At 37.4% G+C, this 25,713-nt stretch overlaps 1 protein-coding gene across 1 annotated transcript in view; it reads right to left on the bottom strand.

The window, feature by feature from the left end:
- Positions 1 to 25,713, bottom strand: part of SRBD1 (S1 RNA binding domain 1) — a 124,134-nt gene that overhangs the window by 56,839 nt on the left and 41,582 nt on the right. Inside the window, exon 14 of the mRNA XM_010297579.1 lies at positions 9,265 to 9,356. Within this exon, the coding sequence (XP_010295881.1) occupies positions 9,265 to 9,356 (92 nt within the window). The remainder of the gene's footprint in view (positions 1 to 9,264; positions 9,357 to 25,713) is intronic.

The following is a 25,713-nucleotide window of genomic DNA, read 5'->3' as shown; positions in this document are numbered from 1 at the left end:
AAGAGTGAAAAAGAACATACAAAGTTCTGCCAGATGTAGCACAATTGACTGCCAGGAATGATTATGGGTAGAAGATGATAAAAAAATAAAGTTCAGCTTCTTTTGGTTACAGCGGCATTCAAATGTTGCTTGCCACTGCAAGCAGAAAAACATTTTTGGCCAAAAGTCCCAAGATGATGGCATTCCTTCCTTTAAACACATAGGTCGCTATATAAGGATAAAAACGTGTTCCAGTCAGTAACTGTGACAGTTTAGCTACTTCATATGAGTGGGTGCATTTGTTTGTGTTTTGAAACAATGTGAAGCTTCCAGATGTGAAGGCAGTGAGTAGTTTTACAAATGTTTTACAAATAAATATATAGCAACCACAAGCTATTAGGCTATGATTAGTTCAACCCCAATTTTGTCGTAAATGAGAACATTCTGTATTTTTATTACAAAACCTCAGTATTTTGTTCTTGCTGAGACATGCTACTACAACATCCAAGTAACTCATCCCCCCTCCTATTTTAGATTAACCTTTGCACCATAAAAGTCTGGGTTGAAAATTCAATGTCAAGGAAATTAAAAAAAAAAAAAAATATTAAGGTAATCACAGACTAACTCACAAATGCATATGTAATTACTGCCAATATATCATACCAGACTAGATATGGAAACATTACAACTTATTTAAATCCTTTTATAAATCCTATTATTGTGTTCAGGATCAATTACCTCCCTAAGTATCTGCAATAATGTTTACTCAGTGATCGATTGTTCAGGTTTCCTGAGTCCTGGAAGCTTTCTATCCTGTTGACCTAAATTTCACCCTCCTTGCAAAGGATACAGTGAAACGTACAGTAGTCTTTTCATTAAGCATTCTTTCTCAGTAGGTCAGGATTTGTGACACAGTTTTGAATCCTCATATATCTTCTTGGTGGGTTTAAAGTATGCAATTTATTTTAAGCAACTGCTCAACAGCTGCATTTCATCCAAAATTCTTCTGTGGCAAGTGAGCAGGTTTTTGTTTTTAAAAGGTTACATTTTAGTTTACTTTTAACTCCACATAAAACTGATAATCTGTTATTTGCCTAAGATGAATGCAATAATGAACGACAACGTTCTATTTATTTACTACAAAAGTCTTTAAAAGAGATGGCTTGAATAAAAAAGGGAAGTAAGAAATACATTTAAAGATAAAACCTCGACAAGTGAATATTATAATGCAGCTTTTTTAAAGTCAGTATTTTCTTAGAAACACACTCTCAAAAAGACTTTTCTCAAGTATTAGTAATTTCTCTATCACGGGATAGCAGCACTTTTTTATCCAAGGTGAGATAGGAGACATATAATCATTTAATTGAAGCCTGATGTGATTTTTCTGCCACAGAAATGAGTTAGTCTTACAGGATGGTATAAATTCAGAAAAATCTTTCCTCATCTGCTCAGCTTAAAAGGTAGATATCGTCAGCATGCTTTTCACATTCAGACTGCTGGTTCTAATTTTAACCGCATCACCATGCCATTGATTACTGTTACTATTAAAAGTAAAAAATTACTTCAGGCTCTGTACTTACAAGAGTTATTCATTTATATATGAGCAACAAAAATTAACCATTCACCAGTGACCAGAATGTCCTTTCCTATGTCTATAGTAAGAAAAGCAGTTTTGGTGAGTAAAACACTATACTGCTATATTCAAAGCAAATCAAAACTTGTCGAACTGAAGAGCATCCTTGTACTCACTGTTCCTCTGGCTCCACACTTCAAAGTGGCAACAAACTGCTCTAAGGAAAACACACAGACACACACATGCACAGAGTTACAGCCAGAGGGAGAGAAGTAAATGATCTTCATAACTCTTATGCTAAGGGAAACTGGCTTTACCAGAGCTTGGACTAGTGCTCTGCTTCTGGAGGTGGCTTTTAGACAGATCTGGTGGGGTATTTTCAGTTGGTTCAGAAGCACAGAAAATGATGCTTTGTAAATAAAAGGCTAAGTTTGTCTGCTGAACTCCGATCCAGCTGGGATATGAGAAATAGGTAAATGAGAGGAAGAGAAGGTGAACATCATATCTTTCCACCAAGGATGCAAAGATTACACAACAGTTGCCAACATTATACATGTGCACAGAGAACGATGTATGCAGCTAAATGCTACATACACACACACACTCCCCCCGCTTAGCATAGTAAAAATACTGACCCAAAACAGCAAGACAGAAGAGCATTCACCTGGCTCAAAATCATCTCCTGTTTTAATTCTGTAACAAAGCAGAAGCCTAGGGCAATCTAAGTGGGTCTCGATCTTGCAGATTACAGAAGATCAGACTCCTCTACACCAGCGTACTACTACACTCTACAGCTTCAGAGGAAATACAGTGCCAGTGAGCAGGATGTTAATTATTACATACCACCTCTTACACATGCCATGAAGTTTGCACAGATTGGGAAATGTTAGGTTCTTGTCTAGAACAAAAAGAAAGCAAAGACTGAAAATGTCTCCAACACCCGTGTAACAACCCCTTTCAGCATTGTGCCACTGGTTTTTGGCAATTCAAGCCCATTTTTCTCTCTCAAAATCCTGATGCAGGCACCCACGTCCATGCACAACCGTAGGAGGCCCAGTCATTTCCAGACTACCTGCAGTTAGGGACTGTTTTTCAAAGTTATCCACAGATTCCCTGTAACTTCTGTTTAAGCTGTTGAGCCTAGCCCACACCTTGAGATGAGCTTCTGCTCATTAGTAGGAGCTGGGTCCTATGGGGAGAGAAGGAACAAGCCGCTCTTTATCTATTACTGCTGTTCACCACCATTTTGTTTCTGACCGCTGCAACTTTTCCCTTCCAACAGTATAATTAAACTCAATCTTACATGCTACAGAATACAGCAGATTAAATTAAAGATGGAATACAATTTCATTTTGTACTGCTGTAATTGCACAAAACCCAACTAAACGGGCTAGAAAAATGTTTTAATGCCTAAGAATGTAGCACTTACTTTCCTGTCTCCTAACTCTTTCTGAAAACTTGTGGAACTTGCACCAATCCTCAATGATTAGCTCTAGAAGGAAGCTTCCAGTTGGAAAGCAGTGCAAATGGTTTAACCGTAAGACTTCTGTCCAATAAAGTTTTTGAAAAATGACCTTCTCTCCTGAGTAGCCAAGGGGGAGTAGTGCTCTTTTAAGAAGATGAAGAAATTAGCTCAAGTAGACATGAAGGCACTATGTCCCACACATCTAATCATCAAATTGTTTTACTTTCCTTAAGATAAAGTCAAAAGAAATTACATTTTTTCCAATCTCTACCTTCTATTTGCTGGCCAGTATGACAGCTCTGAATTGTATGTCTCTATCTTTAACAGCACCCCAGGGAATAAAACCCTGTAGCATGACAGTCTCAAAGTCCTAACAAGCCCCCAAAGCCTATACGGCTTTCTTTTGCAAGGAAAAGTGCAAGTGGTGTACTGAACTTTGAGTGTACAATAATCCAATGTATTCTGCCCTGTGGAGAGGAGACAAGCAGATGGGATTTGACAATGCTAAGGCAAGCTGTGCTGTGTGACCTTTTGCTCTCTCAGATTCCTCTTTATCCTCAGAAATCATCCTTTAGAAACAACACAGTTTCTATACTGCATCATACCTGTGGATGCAGAATGACAGGCATGATTGCCATGTTAGTATTCCAAATCTTTGCAAAAAAAAGTTACTTTAGGGAATATTTTATCTACATTTGTTGCTTTTCTAACTAGGTGACACAACTACGTGATCTTGACAGAGGACCCCAAGCCCTCCATGTCTGAGAGGAAAACGAGCATTGCTTGGAGTTGCTGCAACAGACAAGCCCAAGTATGGGGCTCTTGTTTCAGCATCTGAACACAGAATTGCAAATTAAAAACCAAATGCATATGATTGCATTAAGGTATGGAAATAAATTGGAGAGGCTTAGCGTGAGATCTCCTCTAACAAGGGATTACACAAAAATTATGTCTGAAAAGACGTAACCCCCCTTCCCACCTCATCTTATGTTTAAAGAATTGCATGTATTCAGGTTTGGCTGCATTTTTATAAATCGATGCATTAGGTTTTTAATTTGCTTTTTAAATAGTAAAAGAAAGAAGATATTGCTTATTTGTTAGAGCAGTCATCTCAAAATGAAAGGTAGTTCATCAATTTAATGAAATTAAGGGATTTATCATTTAATGTGACTGAGTATATATTGAAGCCAAGGTAAAATCACAGCATGACTACTGCCTCAGTGATTCTCCACCATCAGGCCACTGTTTCATCAGCATCGAGCTGTTTCCTCTGGGTCTTGGAGTTATTAACATTCATTTCATCATGGTATCCACTTCAAGAGGTGGAGAGGGGGCAGAAGAAAAAATTTCTGATGTGAGCACATGCCAGACAATTGGTGCATCCTTTATCCTCCTTGTACTAAGGGCAACAACAAAACCACCACTAGCTTACCAAACGTTAAAAAGTTTCCAGGCATCCAGGAACTACCTAAATTCCATATTTCTGTGTGTCAATCCTTCAACACGAGTCATACGTGCTTACACTTTCTATATACTTCACCCGTACCTCCACAGTCTTCCCATTTTGCCTAGCCAAACTTGTGCAAGCCACCAAGCATTTGCAACAACAAGGAAACGTAGAAGTGTAAGAGAGCTATCCGACAGAAAAAACAGAACGTGTGTCAGCATTACACACTGACACCTGCACAGACTCATTTTATTTCTCATCACAGAAGCCTCATTTTAATTAGGAATACAGGTTCTGCACAACAAAATAAACCCTGGAGCAAAAGTATATAAGACAGGGTGGAAGTAAAACTAAGAAAATATCAACCTTTGGAAAACCATTTAATTCTAGAGTTCACAGGCCCAGCAACAGCAACCAAAAACAGGTCGACATTGATTGTCACAGAGTCCATCTGTTTGAGGGAAGAATGCTTGTCACCACTGATTTTAACTTTTTTCTTTTACTTACGCAAAGAATACCACATCAAGACAATCTCAACCGCTCTGATAATGAAAGACAACCAATGGCAAGGGGAACATAACTGTTCACTGAGCATGGTACTTGCAATTACTTCATAGAATAGTTTGGGTTGGAGAGGACCTTTAAAGGTCATCTAGTCCAACCCCCTGCAGTGACCAGGGACATCTTCAACTAGATCAGGTTGCTCAGAGCCCCGTCCAACCTGACCTGGAATGTTTCCAGGGATGGGGCATCTACCACCTCTCTGGGCAACCTGTGCCAGTGTTTCACCACCCTCACTGTAAAGCATTTCTTACTTACATCTGGTCTAAATCTACCCTCTTTAATTTATAACCATTACCCCTTGTCCTATTGCAAGGGAAATTACTTCAAAGGGAAGCTTGCATCCAGGCCTTCCATTAAAAAAAAGGCACAAATCTCAACCAGAGACCTAGAGTAAAGCCAGAAGATCTTATGGACAAGTGACAATAAAAAACTCCTACCTGAAGATGCCATGAATAAAAGTTAACCACAGGTTAAATATGAAGTGTTACACTAATTGTTGCTCAGGAAAAAAAATAGTAAGAAAAAAAACAACAAAAGAACACGGCAGCCTAGTAAATATGAATTTGACAGCTTTACGAAAACACTACCAGATTAAACATTTGACTTCTTTAAGAGAGTGGCCAGAGGACACATGCCAGTGCAGAAGCAGAACTGCAGTCACCCACCCAGCCTCGCAGCTCCCTCATTGCTGTTCCACTAACTCTAGAACAGGCAGTCACAAGGCCTTGAGGGGACACATATTAATAAGCTTCACAAAGGTCATCAACATTTCCAGCTTGATAAGCACTCTTTTTAATGGTGTCCATTCTTCCCTACTAAAATTCCCACCCCAAATCTTCACCCCATCCTTAGGCACAACTGTTGGGAAGGAGAATTCAAGGAAGCCTTGCATTCCCTTTTCTGTCAGGCTGCAGCCCAATTGCAAGTTCATCTAAAAACCCCCATTACTGAACTCCCATGGCTTGCTCTCCACACAGAACCCTCCTAATCTGGTGCAGCTGAACTTCCTCAGCCTATCAAGTAGGAAATCCTTTTATTGCTCAGGCCTATAAGCCTCTTATCTCCCTAATTCTGTGAGGCTGAGAAATAGCTGTTCTGCTCATTAATCCTACAATGACTGTCAGAAGGGGATATATACCTTCTCACTCTACTCAAACACAAATAACTAGGTTTCATCAAGTTCTTTATTATCTACTTAGTTGGAGTAGCAGTACAGAAGGTTCTGCACTTTTGTGAAATATTCAGATCTGGTACTACAAAAATCTTAAAGAACCTCGTTCAAAGTAAAGAATTGATACTAGAAGGTGATACTGCCTAGTGCCAGAAAGAAGGTACCCATCTCTGGAGCACAATTCTAAAATTGGAGAGACACTATTCCATTCTCTGCACTGTAGATAGCAGCAAAATGTTTTAAGAAATTACCTTTTTTTTTTTTTCCCCCCCAAGCAAGTGCAATTTTGGCTAAAAGTGCTGTATGGATGACTATGAAGACTTTCCAGTATAGTTTACATATACACCATCAGTTTATAATGAGACCTTTCTCAATCATTACAAACCTTTGCTATCTATGAACTTCAAAGACAGTTTATAGTGAAAAAAACCCCACACAAACAGTTGATTTCTTAGCTTAACTAATATCTTTAAATAGCACCCCAAGAAGTGCTAAAGATTGTGGATTTCCCCCTATATACAACACTCAGCCAAGAAGAAATTAATAAGGTAATACTTTTATCAGGATTGATGTGTCTCTTTTCTCTGTATAAAGGGAAAACTGACTACAAACAGTGCTAAGCAGCACTGCAAATATGACAGAGATCATATCACAAGATGTGAAATTAAGTTCTCATATAATATGCATTATTTAATATTTCACACTTATGTACCTGATGGACAAACATAGGCCTACCTGTGTAATTCAAAAAATCCAAAACCCTTCTATAAAGTTTTTGTTGAGAACAATGTTAAAGTGGCAAACTGCATTAAGATCACAGATATCTCACATCAGTTGTACCTTTTATTTTAACTATAAATGTCACACTTCATCATGCAGCTGTCAGCTTCCTTTAATGTACTAAATGCTATCATGTAAGCACGGAACCTGACATGATGTAACACAAAAATTAAAATAAAAAGCAAGTCAGCTTTGACACCATGTCACTTCGCTGTTTGATGCAAATTAAAGGAAAATCAAAAGTACAAAAGTAAAAGCTAGTAAAGAAAAAAAGTTTGCAAAAAAACCCAAACATCAGTTAGTGTTTCCCTCCAATGTTGTATCACATTTTCATGTTCAGCTTCAAAAAAAGTCCACATCTTTAGTGCAACTAATTACATATTGACACCAAGAGACGTCAAGAAGAAAGTCTAAAACTTCTAGAAAGACTGTATTGTAATAAATATACTCCTAGCTGTCAGTTCCATAACAGCTGACATCCACGGAACTAAGCAATTACTTTTCACTTTCTATCCTACCCTTTTTCAATTTGTATGTACTCTGTAGTACTGCTGCGGCATGTTAAAATAGCTGATGCTTTTCAAACCAGATGCAACAGCACTTAAGTTATGCCTGAAGCAATTCCTAGTAATAGTGAAGGAATTATGAACTCTAGGTAATTAATATTGAGTTTGGTCATGTATTACAAATTTGATTTTCATTTACTGTATTTCATGCACAACACTAAATAAAAATGTCTGAAATGTTCAAAAATTAACTTGGGAAAAAAGGAAAATCATTTACATCTGGAAAAGTATATTGTTAATAATTAGATTTCCTCCTTTTCACTGTTTTTCTGTTCGTTTACATGAACTCTAAACCCACGTTTAATATATCAGCAACATATAAAACTTTGGCCCAAGGCAAAGTTAGTGGCATCTGTCACAAATACAGAAATGTCACATGCCTAATGTTCAGTCTGGCCATACCATGACACATTCAAAATCTGTGGCCCAGGGAAGAAATAATCACAACAGGAGTTTGTTCGCAGGCAGGGAGCAAGGAGTCAAGTGAAAGATAAGCTAGAGGCCTGTCTTCCAAAAGGAAGGGCCAATACAGACATTTAAAGAATATTCCTGTAATAACATTCACTTGAAACACTGAGTTAACACAAATCCCTTCTTTCCCCTTTGAGGAAGTAAAAGGAAAGAGGAACATGGGGAATCCTAGAAATTTTTTCCCCCAAATACCTTGTAACTTCAGAACTGATTTCTGCTAATCTACTTCTACACCTTCCTGGGGACTTCCAGGCCAGTTAGCTGCTAAAGTAACAATAAAATTAATAGCAGTAGCATTTTGGCTGGAAGAGATCTATGAAAATGCAGTAACGCTCATGTAATGTGCTTTATTTGACTGAGTACAACAGCAAATTGCAGGAAAAACAAGAAAATAAAAAACTGGGGTAGATAAAAACAAATACAGAAAGACATAAAAATAAAAATACACAAATGAAATAATAAAAAAAAAAACACCTTAGACCTGCCCTTACAGCTGTCTCCCAATAAACCAAATCCATGAGTAAAATTTGGACATCAATGAAGTTGCTAGGAATTTGATCTTTAAAGACTACTCTTTTACCAAACACTGAAAATTGTAACAGTGACAGCACTTTTATGTTTCTAAGCACTTGGGCTGTATTATTTCTCAGTGACATTTCTGCTGAAATAGTTGTGTTTGTTTTGGTTTTTTTGTTTTTAATAAAAAACCTAGAAACTAAACAGTATTTCTCGAGGACTATATTCAGCTACATGAAGACTTCAAAGTGATCACAGTGAAGGTAAAGAAAGTGCCATTGTCATCTTTCAGGATGAACGCACACCTTTAAATTACCTATTCTCTTCTGTTTTCCTAGACCTTAAAATGCTTTTTTATTTTTAGAGACATTTGTGCACATATACAGGAAAAAGAAAAGTCTAGCTCTTGTCAGCACAGACATGCCCAAATGAAAGTTTATGTAATTCATTGGTTATATTAATCCCCATAAATTCTCCTTTACCAGCCGATTGAAGGATTAAGTCCACAAGGACCATACATTACAGGCCTTAATAGAAAATGATGTCATTTGCATACCTAGGACTTCAAATGTGAAATGATGGAAGAATTAAAGCGTAGAAACAAAACATCCAAAACTTTCACTTTTTATACTTTTGACTATTATTATACTTAATATTATAAACAATACAGTCTGAGAACTGAGAATTGAGCTTTATTGTTCAAACAGTGATAAAATTAAATATTCTTCATACCTGCACTTCTTAGGTTAGGGTCCAGGTCTGGCATTTCCTTGGACGCTTCTGGACTGACGCTGTAGATAGATGCTCCTGCTTCGCTGACAATGCTGAAAAATAAATGGCAAATCATAAAAAAACCCACACAACTGAACAACATAACTGAAAGACTTAGCAAATTACTGAATTGACTATTTGGGTTTTTTTTAAAGCCTCATGCTTTAAAAATATTTTGAATCAACTGAATATTTATGAAAGTAAGACAATACAGACAAAGGAAAAGATCTCAATTTAAGACAAAACACCCCTCCCTGACTTGCAACATTCAGTCTTTTTCAATTCTGGCCCTATTATAAACACACACCATGCATGATATCAGCCCCTGCAGTAATCTTACAGCAGAGAAAATGAATACCAGAAACAAGTGTTACCAGAAGTAACTAGGCAAACCAGCTTCCATAAACAAAACAAAACCCTGACAATTTCATTAAATACACCTAGATTCTAAAGTCTAACATCAATTAAATTATAACATGAACTCAAATCATGAGTGTGCACACACTTGTCTAAAGCTAACTATCTAAAATACTCAGAAAAACCCCAACTAGATATAGAATGAGCCACAGAGCTGCAGCTCTCTTCTCAGCGGCATTTAATACCCTCTTCTCCCTGCTCTCATTGCCATCCCCAAAGAAAAACACAGACTGCATGACTTCAAGTAACTTAAGCTTCAGTTCATCTATCTACCGCACACCTCAAACTCATTCAGTAATGATGATAAACTCACCAATTCAAATCACAACACGTAATTAAAAAACCCTTGAGTGCTCTAGTTCCACTCAAGAGAAAACAGCAATCAAGCATTCACAGTGTAAGTTTATTTTCAGATCTGAAATTTTGACACCACTGCATCAACAGTATATTTCTTCAAATAACTTCAACAGAACTTGAGTTTCAGGCTGATAATTAAGGCATCGTACAGCTACTGCACTGGAGAGGAATACTGCCAGTGTCAGAACTATTTTTACTTTTACTATTCCGCTCTTAGAATAACCTCATCTTCACTGTAAGGAGGGAAACCACAATCCTGAAGAACCAGACCTTTCAATAAAAAACCTATTTGCTTTATATAGTTTTAAAATTACACTATACATTTTCCTTTAAAGAACATTTAGTAGGTCAAATTTTTAAATAAAGAAACTGATACCTAGAAGCCGCACCCTTTAGAAAAAGCGGGAGAAGAGCTCAAGAGACAAAACGCATAGCCATTCAATGTTCCAAGCATGTTAACAGTAAATAGTGTAAAATGCAGATATAAAAGGTAAGAATTTCTTACTGTTGTTTTTACAGATCCCCGCCAATTCAAACTGGGATTTGGTAGAGTGCTGTACACACAAGTCAGATTTTATAGTTACTCAAAACTCTAAAGAATATTTCGATATTACAGAGAAACCGGATCTTTCACTAAATACAAAGAAGAAAATGCTGTTCTCTTTTGCATGCCTCCAGACCTTTTCAAACAACCGGCTTAACGGAGAAAAAAATTGCTCAGACGAGCTGAATGAGACAAATGAAAATGAAACTATTTATATAATCTTTTCTAAAGATGCAGTATTATGGGCATTCCAACACTGTAAATGACATTCAGAAAACAGTCCTGTAACACAGTTCAGAAATATGGTCATATCACAAAAACCTAACTGCTGAAAAACGAAGACGTTGACAGAAGCCTGATTTTTCCGATGAACAGGTAGTTTAAAGAACAATGCAGCAGAACGTATTAACCTGTTCACACCTTATAAAGGCAGCACCTGGCAAGCACTCCCGTTTTGGAAATTGCTTCCAAAAAACCGCACACGTTAGCACATACTTCCAACAGCCTTTAATTAATTGCTTTTCAACCTCCTTGTATTCTAACAGATCCAAAAGTTAACCTCTCGTGCAATTTCTAAATTCAATACATGATTTTTTTTTTAATCAAAGTTTAATATCAGTGTTTTGAAGTTCACACTTTTACAGTGCTGTACTATAAACTGTATTACTGCATGTAGCTTATTGCTTGATTTCTCTCTGTATTTTGTGCCATGAAAAAACAGAGAGACACGGATGGGAATTATAATACACTTGACATTTTATCGATTCTCATTAATGCTACACTGACAATTTTCAGAAGCGAGAGGAATGCAATAATACTATCATTCTATGGTAGTAAGTGCCCTGCCAAATTTTAAGGTAGGTAGTACAAAAACTCCTTGCTAAAATGAGTAAATAAAATTAAACTCAGGATAGGAGAAAGAAACATTTGAAGAGAGCACATTTCCTTTCCTCAAGTGTGAGAACATTTATACACCAGGGGGAAGAGGAGGGAGGGAAGCCAAGTAAAAATTTATCTCAAGCAGGAAAACAAGATAAAAAAGCACTTTCAGAAGTAGCACACACTGGATATTTGACATCCACTCTGAGATGGTTTTGTGTACGCATGTAGTTATTCTATGAAGTATTTGGTGTAGCAGACTTGGAAGAGGAGAGGGGAAGAATTTCTGCTCAGAGAACCCCATACTGCTGTGCCCAAGGCAGTGAAACCCAGACTGTAAATACATTTGTTACCCAGAGTAAATGCATAGGGCCACAAACTCCAAAGAAACCATCCTCTGCTTTGTTCAACCATAGTCAACCAAGATTTTACAGACCTATTAGTGGCTGTCATGTGGTTTGATTTAGTTTCTTTCTAGCTACAGTGAGGTGGTTACTAACGTGACACCGGCACATCCAATGCTAAAACGTTTAGCTTGGTCACAACACTAAGATTACAAGCAAAATAGGTTTGGGAATTTTTGTCTGCAGATGTTCTGGATTTTACTTTTTGACTAGACAAGAGACAGTCACTTGGATTTAGAGACATTTTGTGTTTTCCTGGGTTTTTTTGGTGTTGTGGGTTTTTTTTTTTTTTAATTCTACTCCTCTTTAAAAGGGTGATGCTATATAGGATAGTTTATGCTAATTTAATGTTGTAAAATGCTCTGTATCATGCTTTCAAAGAATATATATATATTTTATGTCAGGGTACATTAAGACAAAACCGAACCTGCTCAAATCAGCAGGCCATAGAAATGTACTCTGAACTACTGCAGTCCACACTGTTCTCTAATTCTCCCTCCTCCCCTTTTTTTTTTTTAAGGGATACAATTTTCAAGATAATCAAAAGAAAGACCTTACAAGAGTTGGTAAAAACAGTATCTAAAAATCTGTATGTGTTCATAACTAGAATTTGTTTCAACTTTGACTTTTTAAGCCACATAATGCATTAAAAAAGAAAACTAGACCCCCCTCACACCCTCACAAAATGAGATCCTTATTTGTGTGCATTCCTTATGAAAAAAGATCCTCCAGTGACCAAAATCTTAACAGTTGAAACAACATTATTAAGAAGTTATTTTGCTATTTAGAGTCAAAATGTAGTAGGTAAATAAGCAAGTGGTCATGATATGATATATTTATAATACATGAACAGCCAAGTTTCATAAATGCTCTCTGAATTAACAAAAACACAGGTAAAATACCTAGGACTATGCCTCTATACTGCCCGCTTCCCACATTATCGATCCTACAGATAAGCATTTTTTTCCCCTCAGCATCTATATTCAACATTTTAAAATTAAAGGTGCCCAAACCACAAAGCCGCTACACAATATTTCAATTTAACTCTTTTCAGTTGTACAAACAGGCTTGTTGCATAGAAAGTAAGTTTTCGTATATGCACCCACCCCATTCACATTTGTAAAGATACATTTAAACGACTGTTAAACCAACATTAAATCTATTCCACTAGCACCACCTGGTGGTCCCCCAGCTTTATGCTGGAGCTCATGCCTGCTGTATTCTAAATACTTTAAGGAGCCTTTTAACATTTTTGAGAGCAAGTTATTTTCTTACTAAGCTTAAATTGCCATTATATATTTGGTACAAAAAGATAATTTGAAGACCTGTTCAAAACATTCAGATTTTCAATCTCTTAATTTTTAAAGAAAAAAAGCCTTTCTTGTAAATTGTTAAAATGCTATCTAAGAATACTTACATTTTTTCATTAAATTCAAAGCTATTACATACCTACAAAAATGCATAATGGTAAAGATTACATGTAAGAAACTAGAGTTACCAACAGCTGTTTAACTATATTACAATTTCATGTACATGCATGTAATGGCACGTTTTTTTAAGACTTACAAGGTTCTTCGATAGTAAGTTTTCAATGAAAACCTGTTCAAAACTATGTGCAAAAATTTGAAGTAAGTATAATGAAAAACATATATTAAGGTGGAGGCTTCTAGGTTAAAGATGGATACAGATTTCTGACATTTTCATGAACCTCACCAATGTTTCAGACTATTTTATTACATTGAAGTCATTTCCCCACAATCAAATGCAACACTAGATTAATAACCTATAGAGAGATAAAAAGTAACTTTATCCAACTTTACATAACTTAATGTTCCCACAATCTCCAAAGCCCTGATTTACAACTTGAAGCCTTCGAAACAGCATTTTAAGAAACCATATCAATACAAAGAAGAGACCAGTGTTAATACTTGGAAGAAAATCATGGTCACTCTAAAAGCAAAGGGTATATCAACCTCAGAACGGTCCCAGATGCTCATATTTGGTCATAAAAGTATGATCTGGCAAATATAAACTCCCTTCCCAATCAACATTTAGTAACTGTGGTTAAGTCCTCGAACCCAACTTTTTACATATTAACTGATAAATATATTCTTCATAAGCTTGTGGCAACAAAAGCTACAGGCTCCCACAAAGGGCAGAAGTACAGAAGGATCAAAGGATTACTCTCTGTTACTTACTAAAATAATTGGCTTAAGAATTACCCAGGACAGAAAAATAAAACGACAAAATATTTGCTGAAGAAGTATGTTACATTTAGAAGCTTGACTGGAATGCTACAAGCTTTAATTATGTTGATAGATTTAGTGATTAAAAACAAAGTGAGGAGGGGCAGGGAAGATTTAATTAAGTACAGGCTCAAAAGAACATTGAGCTATTTCATGAATGAGAAATCCATTGGGCCTTACTGAAAACACAGAAGTCATAACTAGCTCCAGAAGAGCCTAAAACCAAAAATGGTTGAGAGCCACTAGAGAAACAGGATGTCTGCACCTCTTCTTGTACATCTCCCCTCATACCCATTTTTGGTGACTAGTGAAAACCACCTAGGTTAGGTTAAAGCAGCTCTTTGTATGGAACAGCAATCATCCCTTTGTTTGCGTTTTGACTTGTGTCTCACTCTTCCCTCTCCTGTCAACCAGGAGAGCGCCCACAGCAGAAGTGACTTTGACAGCCCCTCCACCTCCTCCTCACCATTACCAATGGCGAGCTGCAGGTTTCTTGCCGGCATGGGCAGAGTTACCTGCCGTTCCCAGGGTCTCACATTCACCGTTCCTTCTGCTGGGGTGGTGATGAATACAGCCGGCCGGAGACTGCAGTCCAGCACAGGCTGAGCGAGACGCTGTGATTTATTCAGCCACATGTACTCCGCCACGGGAACAATGGGATACCAGGCTTGACAGACCCTGGCTCTGACACAACTAAGCCATTATTTCTTTTTTTTATGAGGAACATATGTCATGAAAGTGCAAGATAAAAAGGTCCTGGTATATACTCAATAATGTATTCAGAGAATAAAAAGCCCAAAAAGATTTTAAAGCCTGTTCATTATGACAGATTAGATTAAATTCAAAATCTGGTCTTTCCCCCACCTCCAATAAGCTAGTGGCAAAGGAAGATGTTAGGATCATGAAAAAAGATGACACTAGAAAGCAATCATTATTCAACAGAATCAAGCCAAAACCCATACAATTCATCTGTGCTTTTAAACAGTCTAAAGATTTAGCTTTAAAATTTTAACAATATATAGAAATCAGGAGATACTCCAGTATTAAATATATTTTCCAATGACAAAATATATTGATAGGAAAGGAATTTTCAGCATATTTCCATTACCTCATTTAAAACTTCTAGTCACTACGTACCACACAAGTTCTTGCTTATATAGAAGACCACCTTTCAAAGTCAGCCACATTTGCAAAAGATGACTCTAACACCCCTTTTCTAAAATACTACAGAAAAAGCTCATAGTGACTGCCATTCAATTATATTGGGGGTGTGTGTACGTGTGTGAAGTAAGTTTTGAAGAACATTTCTGGCTCAGGAGCTCCAAAACACACAAGAAGTTAAGCCCACAAATTGTCTTTCAGACAGCCGAAATAAGCAGTGACAACGAACCCCACGTTGCTGCTCAGCCACATTCTGTGGCACAGAAAATAAGTGCTATTCTGCTTACAATCGGTGGTTTGAATTCTCAACAAAAAAAGGCTGTAAGTGTTTCTACCCATGTACAAACAAACTTGCTTGGTATTTTGCAAAGTTTACCAGAAATTACGCCATATAAAGAAGAAAGCAATCTTGTCCTGACCAACTCAATTACTTTTTAAAGTAAAATTATTACGCTGTTTCAAACCAGGAACTCTCATGCAACAAATTACAACACAGGACAATAGTATGTCTTTCAGTCACAAATCCTACTTTCGAAACAGCTTGCTGACCCTACAGCAGGGACAATAAACAAGCACCTTATAAAGCAGCTTATGAAATGACAGAATTTTAAGGCAACCATCTTTGTATTAGAGATAGTTTCTCTCCTGTTGAGACACAAATGATACTTAGCACCACTCAAGCTGATGGCTTTCCTAGTAGACAGCATAGATCTCTAGAACGTACTGAAGAGAAAAGAATTAGGCCTGTTTCTACCAGTGTTTAGAAAGATATTCCAATCACAGTTTCTTTCATGGCTTCAAATCATTAAAAGTGACTTACCTTAAAATAACATTCTCAGAATTCTATTTAATTTTCCATTTTTCCAATAAGCTTATGCAGAACTAAACTTCACTACAGAATTGAAGTATGCACTTTCAGATGATGAACAATGTGCAAAAGAAAACTTAATGATTTGAAATACCAAATTATAGTCTTTCAACATCAGTAAAATGCACAAATCCCTCAATGTCTGTTTCATAAGAAATTAAAAGTAATACAGGAAAATAAAGACCTGTATCCAAACCTCAGAAGAAATGTATGACAAAGACTGAAAAATTAGTAAGTATATTAAAAAATGCAATTACTGAAATAGTTGTCTTCAACTATTTCCCACTTCCCTGCAAGCTGGGAAATATTAGGTCTAACAGAGCCCAACATCTTAAGACTTTCACTGCTTTGGAGTGTAAGAGGGCTGTGTGTTGATTTTATATTCTAAGAGAATTTTGCCTGTAATCAAACATAATAAAATTATATTTCAAACATAAGAACAATTGTGTTCTGAGCCACACAACCTGATTGCCTATTTGTTAGCATAAAACAGGCTTCAAGAATGTGGGGGAAGCAGTTGTGGCATAGGATTTAAAAAGCTTCTCCTTTAAAAAAGTTACAGCTTTGGAAAATGCAGCCCAGTTCAACGAACTTCCAGATTTGGATGAATGCAGAAAACGTATCCCACCTAAAACATTTCACTGGTTACAGAATCAGAAGAGATCAAAATTTTCGGATTTCAATTCCTCAACCACCATCATTCCCCTCCCCGAAGAAAAGTGGTGTGAAATTTCCGGCCATTAAAACAGCAAGATAATTGCTATTTGCAGCAGAATGAAATAGGTTTGACAATTATTGCAAGATATAACAATGAGTTACTGTGCTTTAATTTCTTCTGTATTAGATATTAACTCTGAAGCCCTAAATGAAAATCTACTTACTGTACTAAACTAAAACTAACTGTATAGCTATGGCCTGGAATCTTTTATTCATCTGTGTATGAACCATGCCCTCAGCACATCGCTGCAAAGGGAAGAATGACCAGATATCTGTCTTCATCTTGTCTGAAAACTATGACATTTTTCAGTAAGAAAAGGGTCCAAATGGCAGGTGTCAAAGAGCTTTAGCTTCACACGTGGTGCTAGGAGGCAGAAAAAACAACAGTAGCGTGTGGCCATGTCAGAGCTGCACAGAAGCTGCCGTACAAGTGCATATCTGAAAAGAGCAAACCTCATAGCCTGTTAAATCAATCTAGTGCCAGATGCTGTTATCGGAACAAAACTGGTGCTGCAGATTCATCCCCAGAAGAAATACACATCCTCACATCTGCAGTGAGAAGTGAAAGACCTAGGATGGCATGTCTCAAGACTGAAGGTGACAGTCACCTGTGACTGCCCCCACCGCTTTCATTGACAGTTTCAGAAAACAGGTCCTGTCATTGCTCATAAAGCACCTGGAGTTGAAGCTCCTTTCTGCTCTTGCAGAGAGCTTTAAAATCTGAACTCCAGGTCCAAAAACCACTTCCAAGTTAACCACCCAACTAAAAAGCAGTTAAGTCATTTATTTTTTACTTTAAACTGTAGCACAGTAGGAACTTGAGAAAAAATTTAGCTACTGCTTTTCTCCCTGTTGCAGCAATGCCATGAATAGAAATCATGGCAATATGGGTAACGTTATAGAATACAATATTAACTTAATGTAAGAGGAAACGTTTAAAAAAAAAGAAAAAGCACATTTTATGCGATTACATTATGATAGCATAAAAGTAATTCTAAGCAGAATTAATGATAATAAGGTGCATTCAAATATGTTAAAAAGTTACCTGTCTATAACCAAATAACATTGACATTAGAAGAAAGGAAAGACAGTAAAAAAGGCTTCAGGATTGACATCGAAAACTAAAAGCCTAGGGTCCAATCCTAAAAATATAACAGGCATGAAAAGGGGTATGCTTCTTATGAATACACTTTTTAATTTCAAGACCACTCCTGCAAGCACTTACTCAGTTTTACACAACTAAATTATCCCAGTAACCTCTGGGGAACAAACTGTGTATGCAATAGGGAAAAATACAGCCAAACACTGACAAGTGTTTTTACCCACTGGAAGCGGGGCACAGGGAGACAAAGAAACACAACCGATTTTGGCAGCCATGCCTTCGAAAAGAAGAGAAACACTAGGTTATGTTAAACACATTTCACAGTTGTATGGAGACTCTTGAAATGAAATTGACTAGCTACATACATTACAGCATAGTACATTCCAAAAAAGTGATGATGACGCTCCCCTAAAAGCGTAGCAGAACTGTTCCACACTGGAGAGCTCAGTGAGCAGCCTTACTTAGCCCCTGCCCCGCTCAGTTCTCAAGAGATTGGTGAAGCCAATAAGCCCGACACACCACCATGAAACACAGCAGACCGAAAGAAGCTGCGAGTTCCAGAGCAGAAAGCCATCACCAGTGCTGTCCTGCCAGCAGCTCCTCCTCAGCTCAGCCAAGCAGAAACCCCTGCAGTGATAGCACATGGGGAAAGCTAGCGTTTCATCCAGCCCATCTCCAGCCACGCAGGACCTTGCAAGAGATAAGACCCATCCTGGCTGCTTTTAGGAACAGTAGACACAAAGGGTAAAACCCTGGTACTTGTCAGTGTATGTTCATGCATAATTAATCAAGCCAGAGCATTATGAAGTACCAAGGACTAAGGCTTTGGGAACAAATAAGACTTTTTTTAAAAAAAAAAGATTCCTGCCTATAAATAAATAACTAGACTTTGCTAGTACCATCTGTATTTGGAGTTGTCACCAACAGTTTATAATTCAGGAAACTGATGTCTGCCTAAAGTCTGTCTAATTTTCAAACCAAAACATTTCCCTATTGCAAGCACTGTCCTACCCACACCACCACAGACACTGTCCTGTCTCCCGTGGGACACAGGACACAAGACACAGATGATGCATTAAGGAAAGTCCATCAGGTTCTCCAGTGAGTACAGACCTCTCAACCAGCTCATCAGTGAACTTGAATAAAGCATTCAGATTTAGTTAAATAAAAAGTGTATCAAGAAACTGTTGAAGCTGACTGTTCCCATGTGAACCATCAGTTTGAAATTATCTAGAAAGGATACCAAGAACATGCTATTCACTTGCTATAATTGCTCCCAGGAATCATTTTTATCTGGTAAAACAGGCAACACAGATGCAGCAACTGTTGTGGCTAAAATGCAGTTAGTTAAGCCAGACCAAAGGCTGGAACTCAGAATCATGTTAACTCTGATGGAGACTTTGTCCCCAGAGTGGAGCATAACTGGACGAGACCACAACATATGGAGCAAAATGCCTCTTGGAGAACGGCACCTCCAGCAACTGTCATTTTCTTTAATGCTCACTCTGGGCAGTTGGGAGCAGCCCGGCCAGCGCTGCCGTGCAGCCTCCACAGCCTGACTCATGCAAAATTCTGACCTGTAGCTTTGGCTCAAGTCAAGACTTAATTCTGGCTTTCTCCCCCTTCCTACAATACCATCGATCTTAGTACTGCACCTCTCCTTAGCAAGCTGCCTTCTGCCCAGCACAGATGCACAAGGGAAAGCTGGAGTCAAGTATATGCCTTCCATCAGGGCTGAGCAACGCAGTGTAGACTCTGCACAGTGTGAGGAATCACAGCTCCTCCACTGCTGCTCCTCTCTATTCCCTCCTCATCCCTCTTAACATCTAGGCTGTATCTGGATACATCATATTAAATATTTTTAACCTACAGACACTTCTTGGCACAATTTACTGAAGTCTGAAGTACCCAGGTTTTCCCCATAGAGAAACTCAAAATAAATTAAGAATTCTGGAATCAGAATGAATGCTGGCGGGAAAACTTCTTTGTGATATTAAATACTAAGGAAAACTGTGACCAAATCTGTCTAGCTGTGTCATTTCTTCTTACTTTACTTTGATTTGGAATTTACCTAAAAAAACCTGTCTGCTTTAGTTCACAGAAGATATATTCGCCTCCTGTGTTTATTCTCCAGCTCAACATACTCGAGACAAATGTTATATAAAGTAAACGGTACTTCATGCAGACCTAATCGAAATTACATACCACTATCTCTAAAAAATAATTTCTACAAACTTAATCATGACAGTGCTTTTACAATGTTGAAGTCCTCTTTTTCTTTTTCTTTTAATTTCTTTTAATACAGGAAAGAACAGTTTGCTTTGACATTTTCCTATACTCTAGCTTATGACTATACAAAGCTGATGCTGATCAAAAAAGGTCCCATTCTGCCCATCAAGGAAATTTTTTTCCTTTGTTGGAAAAAAGGCTGTAAAACTGAGGTACTAGTTTAGTGCTTCCAGCAAAATCTATTAATCACCTATGAAGGAACTGTAGCATTACAGTATAAAAAGGATTATAGCAACAGTCAGGAAAAAAAAAAGAAAGTTAAGAAGAGGTTACTCATTCTTCAGGAACAGGTAACATTTTTCATGCAAAACAAAACAATCAAATGAAGCTTGCTTTACCTTAACAAGCACATTTTAAATAGCTCAGTTACTTTTCTGAGACACATATGTAAAGGTAAGAACACATACTCAAATGTCTGTAGAGCAACATAAGTAGATTGAGTGCTTTATTATTAAATTATATATTTTTCTCTTTTTAGGCCTCTAGGGTTCTTTCATGTCTTCTCTGGTACTTCTCATTGTCATAGTTTAAATATTATTTTACTGATATCATATGCAGCCACTGGACATCTACAGTAAGAGACTGTCCTGGTTTCATCAGCTAAACCTCAACAGAGATACTAATCTGAATCAAATATATCTCCAAATGAAAGTGAGCTAAACATTAGATGTATTATTGTTTATCCTTTAACCATTTAAAACAGTGGATACTGTCTCATTTTGTACTACAAACAGAAGTATGTATCAACCTCAGTGAAAAAAACAAATAAAAATAACCACCAAATCCCCACAAACTTGAAATGGATTCACGAATTGCATGTTTTTACAGAAAACAAATTCCTTTAGTAAGACTGTGGCTGAAAGGGGGAAACAACTGACAAAAATAAACATCTGCAATTAGTGAAATCAAAGTTCAGCTAGGTAGTGCTATATTTATTTTCCCCCTTCTCTTAAAAGGGAATAATTTGTTCCCTCAGGTTGTGACAGATCCACACTGGAGACTTTCCATGAGTAATATCACTAGAACTGGCATAAACATATGCTGAAAGACCACTTCATTTAAAACACGTTTTTCAACCAGTTACAAACATTTAAAAAAAAAATTTTGTTTTTCTGGACTGAAATTTCTTTTGCTTCATTTGTAACCAATTACTTTTAGACTCAAAAAATCCAACAACTATAAAAGTCTTTTTTTTTAGTTATCCAAATATGAAAGCATAGGATAAGATGAAGTTCAAGTTTCTGAAGAGATATCTTTACATCTAAATCAAAGTGCAGCTGAATTATTGTAGGTCCTACTTTTTACACCACAATTTTCAAAGTTATTCTCCAGTCATAGGTACGTTACACAGTATTTAGATACTCAATCACCTGCAATCCTAGCAATAAAACACCTTACAACAGTGTAGAGGTTCATTAACACATTTGTACATCTCATTACTCGTGAGTCCAACAACAAATGTTTTGCAGAAAAAAGATCTTGGAACACGCATCTTTTTATCCACGTAAGCCCTCTTTTTGACTGCCCCCTTTGTATAATGGGAAAGTCTCTTAGAAACATGTCAGGAGTTGGAGGTCACAGTTACACAATTTTTACCAAAGCCATTAATGAAAATGAAATAGTTGACTCATCCTTTTCAAATACAACTATGTTGCTTTCTCTAACAGATGACTAAGTTTGCACCAGGACGTTCATATTCAGTTTTTTCTTAGAAGGCAAAAAAAAAATTAAAAAAATACAATCCATCAACAGGCCAACTTGCACCCAAAACCAAAGCCCTAGAATGAACTACTGATTTCTTCCTTCGCCTACTCAAAGCTCTGGTCTCTCTTCTCTTCATACATGTTACTTCAAAACGAGAGCAAATTATTTCAAATCTTCCCTGCAAATTAGTATCTGGGCAGCAAGAAAAAAAGGTATGCCGGAACTCAATAGAAAAGTCTTCTGGAGAGCACTACACAGAAAGCACAGACAATCAGAACCTACGGCTGCAGGTGCTGGCAGAGCCTACAGTTACCCTATCAAGTGGGCAATGGTCATCTACTCCACACCTACTCCTCTGGATCATTCATTAGATTCTTATGTCTAGATCCTGCAAGACAAGCCAGCAATGAAGAGTGACAGTCTTGGAATGATTCTTTGAGCTTTCTGAAATAGCTGAAAGCCAGGGAATCATGTGGTTGAAAGGCACCTGTGGAGATCAGCTGGTCTAACACCCCCACTCAAAGCAGGGCCAACCATAACAAATTGCTCAGGGCTGTGTCCAGTCAAGTTTCAAATACTTCTGTGAATGGAGACTCCAAAACCTACTATATATTAAGAGGAACACTTGAATCCTCTGTATCTGAGAATGGAGGTTTTGATAGTATTCAACTGAGGTTCAGAGTTTTTTTTTAACAGCAGTTCAAAAATTTAGCATCATGTATACATTTCAGAAAGTTATATATCTGCCCTGGAACCGTGTCTGAGAAACAAATGAAGTTTTAAAAAGTCAACACTGTTTGTTTTCAAACAATGCTGCACTGAAAACTCACTGAATAATCCTTAATGCTTTAAGTGAAAAGAAAACCTGAAATTCTTCGGAAAAGAAATTAATGGAAATGTGTGCTCTGCTGATTTCTGCAGTAACAGAGCAGGCCCAATTAATTTCAAGTGTCTGATGTTAAATTGTTAAGACTATTCTTGCAGTTGATAATTAACAGCTGTTACTTAAAAAAAACCCCAATTCTATCTGGAGATCACTGCTATAGAAGAAGAGACAACACAATATTAAAACAACAATTGTCCAGATGGGAACAAGAGTTTATCTGAGAAGAGATTCCATGTCAGCACAGCAGTGAAGAGCCTGGAGGGGCTCTGGCTGATGCAGACAGCTCCTACAGGGGCTTATGGAGAACATATGCCAGGGCGGGATATGCAGCACCCTTTAATACGGCAGAGCATCTTCTGCCCTCGGGCACCTGCTCGGCTCTGCTGGCTAGTGCGGAAGGGTGGCAGAGCCAAGCCTCATCCCCAACCTGCCCCTGCTAAGACAGGCCGGTATTATGGCTGCTGTCAGCGTCTCCACGGCCCTGAGCCAGAGCAGCACGAAGCTCACGTTCACATACCAGCATCATCACATGCAACAACACGACCTACATCGGCACGGGACCTTCCCGGGGCTTTTGCCGGGCAGGCTGTTATGAGGCTTGAGAGCGTTTCTCACATCCACTGCAGAGAAGGGGTAACAAGCTCCTCCTCCACCGTTAGTGCCAGATGGAAAAGAACAAGGCACAAACATTAAATATTTTCCCCCAGAGACAGGTTAATCTTCCAAGTCTAAGCATAAAAGTTTAGCGAATTCAGATTCAAATTTTATCAAGGAATGAGAGATACAGATTTCAATATTAAGGGTCTAATTGCCACTTTCCTGCACTTTTTTTTTTGCTACTAATTTATGCAATTGTAGAAAGGAGAATCTATTCTAAAAAGCCATGTAAATACTTCTAAAATACAAATTTGAAAAATATTTTCTGAAGTTAGCCAAAGACAGGTATACTCAGAATTTTGTTCAAGAAGCTGAAACATTTTCTTAGAAAACATAACTAAAACCTTAAAGTTACTAACACCACAAACTGGCACGTCCTGGATTTGGGTTTAATCAAAACCTGAGACCCAGAACACACACATTGCACAAGCTCCAAGTCTTAACTTCCTCTGAAGTTCATAAAGACTCACAACATCATCATCATCATGAGCACCATGTGATTTTATGCAATTTAATTGTATTAACTGTGGCACAGTAAAGAGGAAATCCCAGGCTTATATTTTGTCATTAAATCCAATGGAAACTAACTTACAAACACTTCTTAAATAAGGAGTAGACATGAACTTAAACCATACCCACATATTACATGAAAATTTTGAAATGAGACCTGCTTTAATCCCTACAAGCTTCAACTTGTATTGAGTGCAAAAAATGGTATTTCAGGTGACCCAAGGCTAATTTGCATAAAATACCTCCCCCAAAGTTTACTGTACTAACTGTAAATTTTAGTTTATCACAAGCTGCTATTAACTACCAATTAGCTTGGCTTCATAATGCTGGTATTTAAGGTTAACCAAAAAGTAATCAACTTTGCACTTTCTGCACTATTAAATAAAATATATTTATACAAACCATTGATCAACATTTAATCTGTATCTGTACTTCATAAAACGTTGGAAGAAATTCCCTACAAACCGTAAAACTGAAGAGAATCTGCTCCGAATTAGATGCCACCAGGTTTTTTTGCTTCTCACTTAGCACCAGAACAACCCCTTTATTCAAAATCCTGTCTCCGGCAGAAAACATTACTCCTGCTAATGCCAGAAATCCAGTAACCTACAACCTACAGGAGCCTCTCTATCGAAAAGAAGCCAGCAAAAAGAAAAATAATTTCTCCTAAGTTGGTCTGCTAATAATGACCAGCAGCCCAGCCTTTTCAGTGAGTGGTCTTCTCCAGAAACGTCAAGAGGTCATTAGGCAGTTTCCCCAAGGAGAAGGCTACGACCGAGGAGGCACCGAGCAGCTGTGGACAGGCAGGTAAAAGAGACAGCAGGATGGCAGCAGAGCCAGCCAGGGACTACAGGAGCAGGGGAAAACAAGAGGAACAGAGAAGAGGACAGCCTTAAGCATTCCTTTTAAAAGAAATTAAGCATTCCTTTAAAGTCTTTTTGTTGTTGTTAGCTAAAGAAACAGCATATATTTAAAGGATACTAGATCATGATTTCAAAATTATTTCATTCTAAAACATCCAAATTGACAATGTCTCTTTCTATTTACTTCTATAGCAGCAGATTAGACTTAACATTTCCTTCAGCAGAGAGATAATCACTGAGTAGTAATACAGGAATATGCAGTTTGATTTACTTAAAAATGACAAACTAACTTCTAGAAGATAACTTTAACAAAAAAAAAAAAGACAAAGTAACTTTGAGCTGTGATTTTACACTATGAGGAAAAATAGATGACGAACAAGTAATAAATGCATCACTGATTTTACTGAAAGCCCACTTCCAAAGAATATTTACAGTACAACATCGTAACGCTGACAAGAGAATCACCCATGGAAGAAGCATGTCTAAACTGTTTCCCTGAAACATTTATGTCAAATTCAAATGTCAAAATGTATTTTATCCTAATGTTAGTTCTAGTTCAACCCAATAAAAAAACTGAACAGGCAGTAGGCATGTTGCCTTAGCTGCCAAATATGTTTAACAAAACCTAAAAGTCAATTAGGTTTGAGAGAGATTTTACATGAAAAGCCAATTTAATAGTAACAGTAACTATAACTGCAAATAGATGGACATCTTCCCTCCTTCCCCCCGGGTTTTTTTATTTAGAAAGCTCCACAGACATCTCAGCTGTTTGAATAGTATTTCCTGTTAGATAAAATAATCCGATA

Source organism: Phaethon lepturus, unplaced genomic scaffold (genome assembly GCF_000687285.1).
Source record: "Phaethon lepturus isolate BGI_N335 unplaced genomic scaffold, ASM68728v1 scaffold1392, whole genome shotgun sequence".
In the NCBI taxonomy this organism is placed as follows: domain Eukaryota; kingdom Metazoa; phylum Chordata; class Aves; order Phaethontiformes; family Phaethontidae; genus Phaethon; species Phaethon lepturus.
This window is presented reverse-complemented; position numbering and strand designations above follow the sequence as displayed.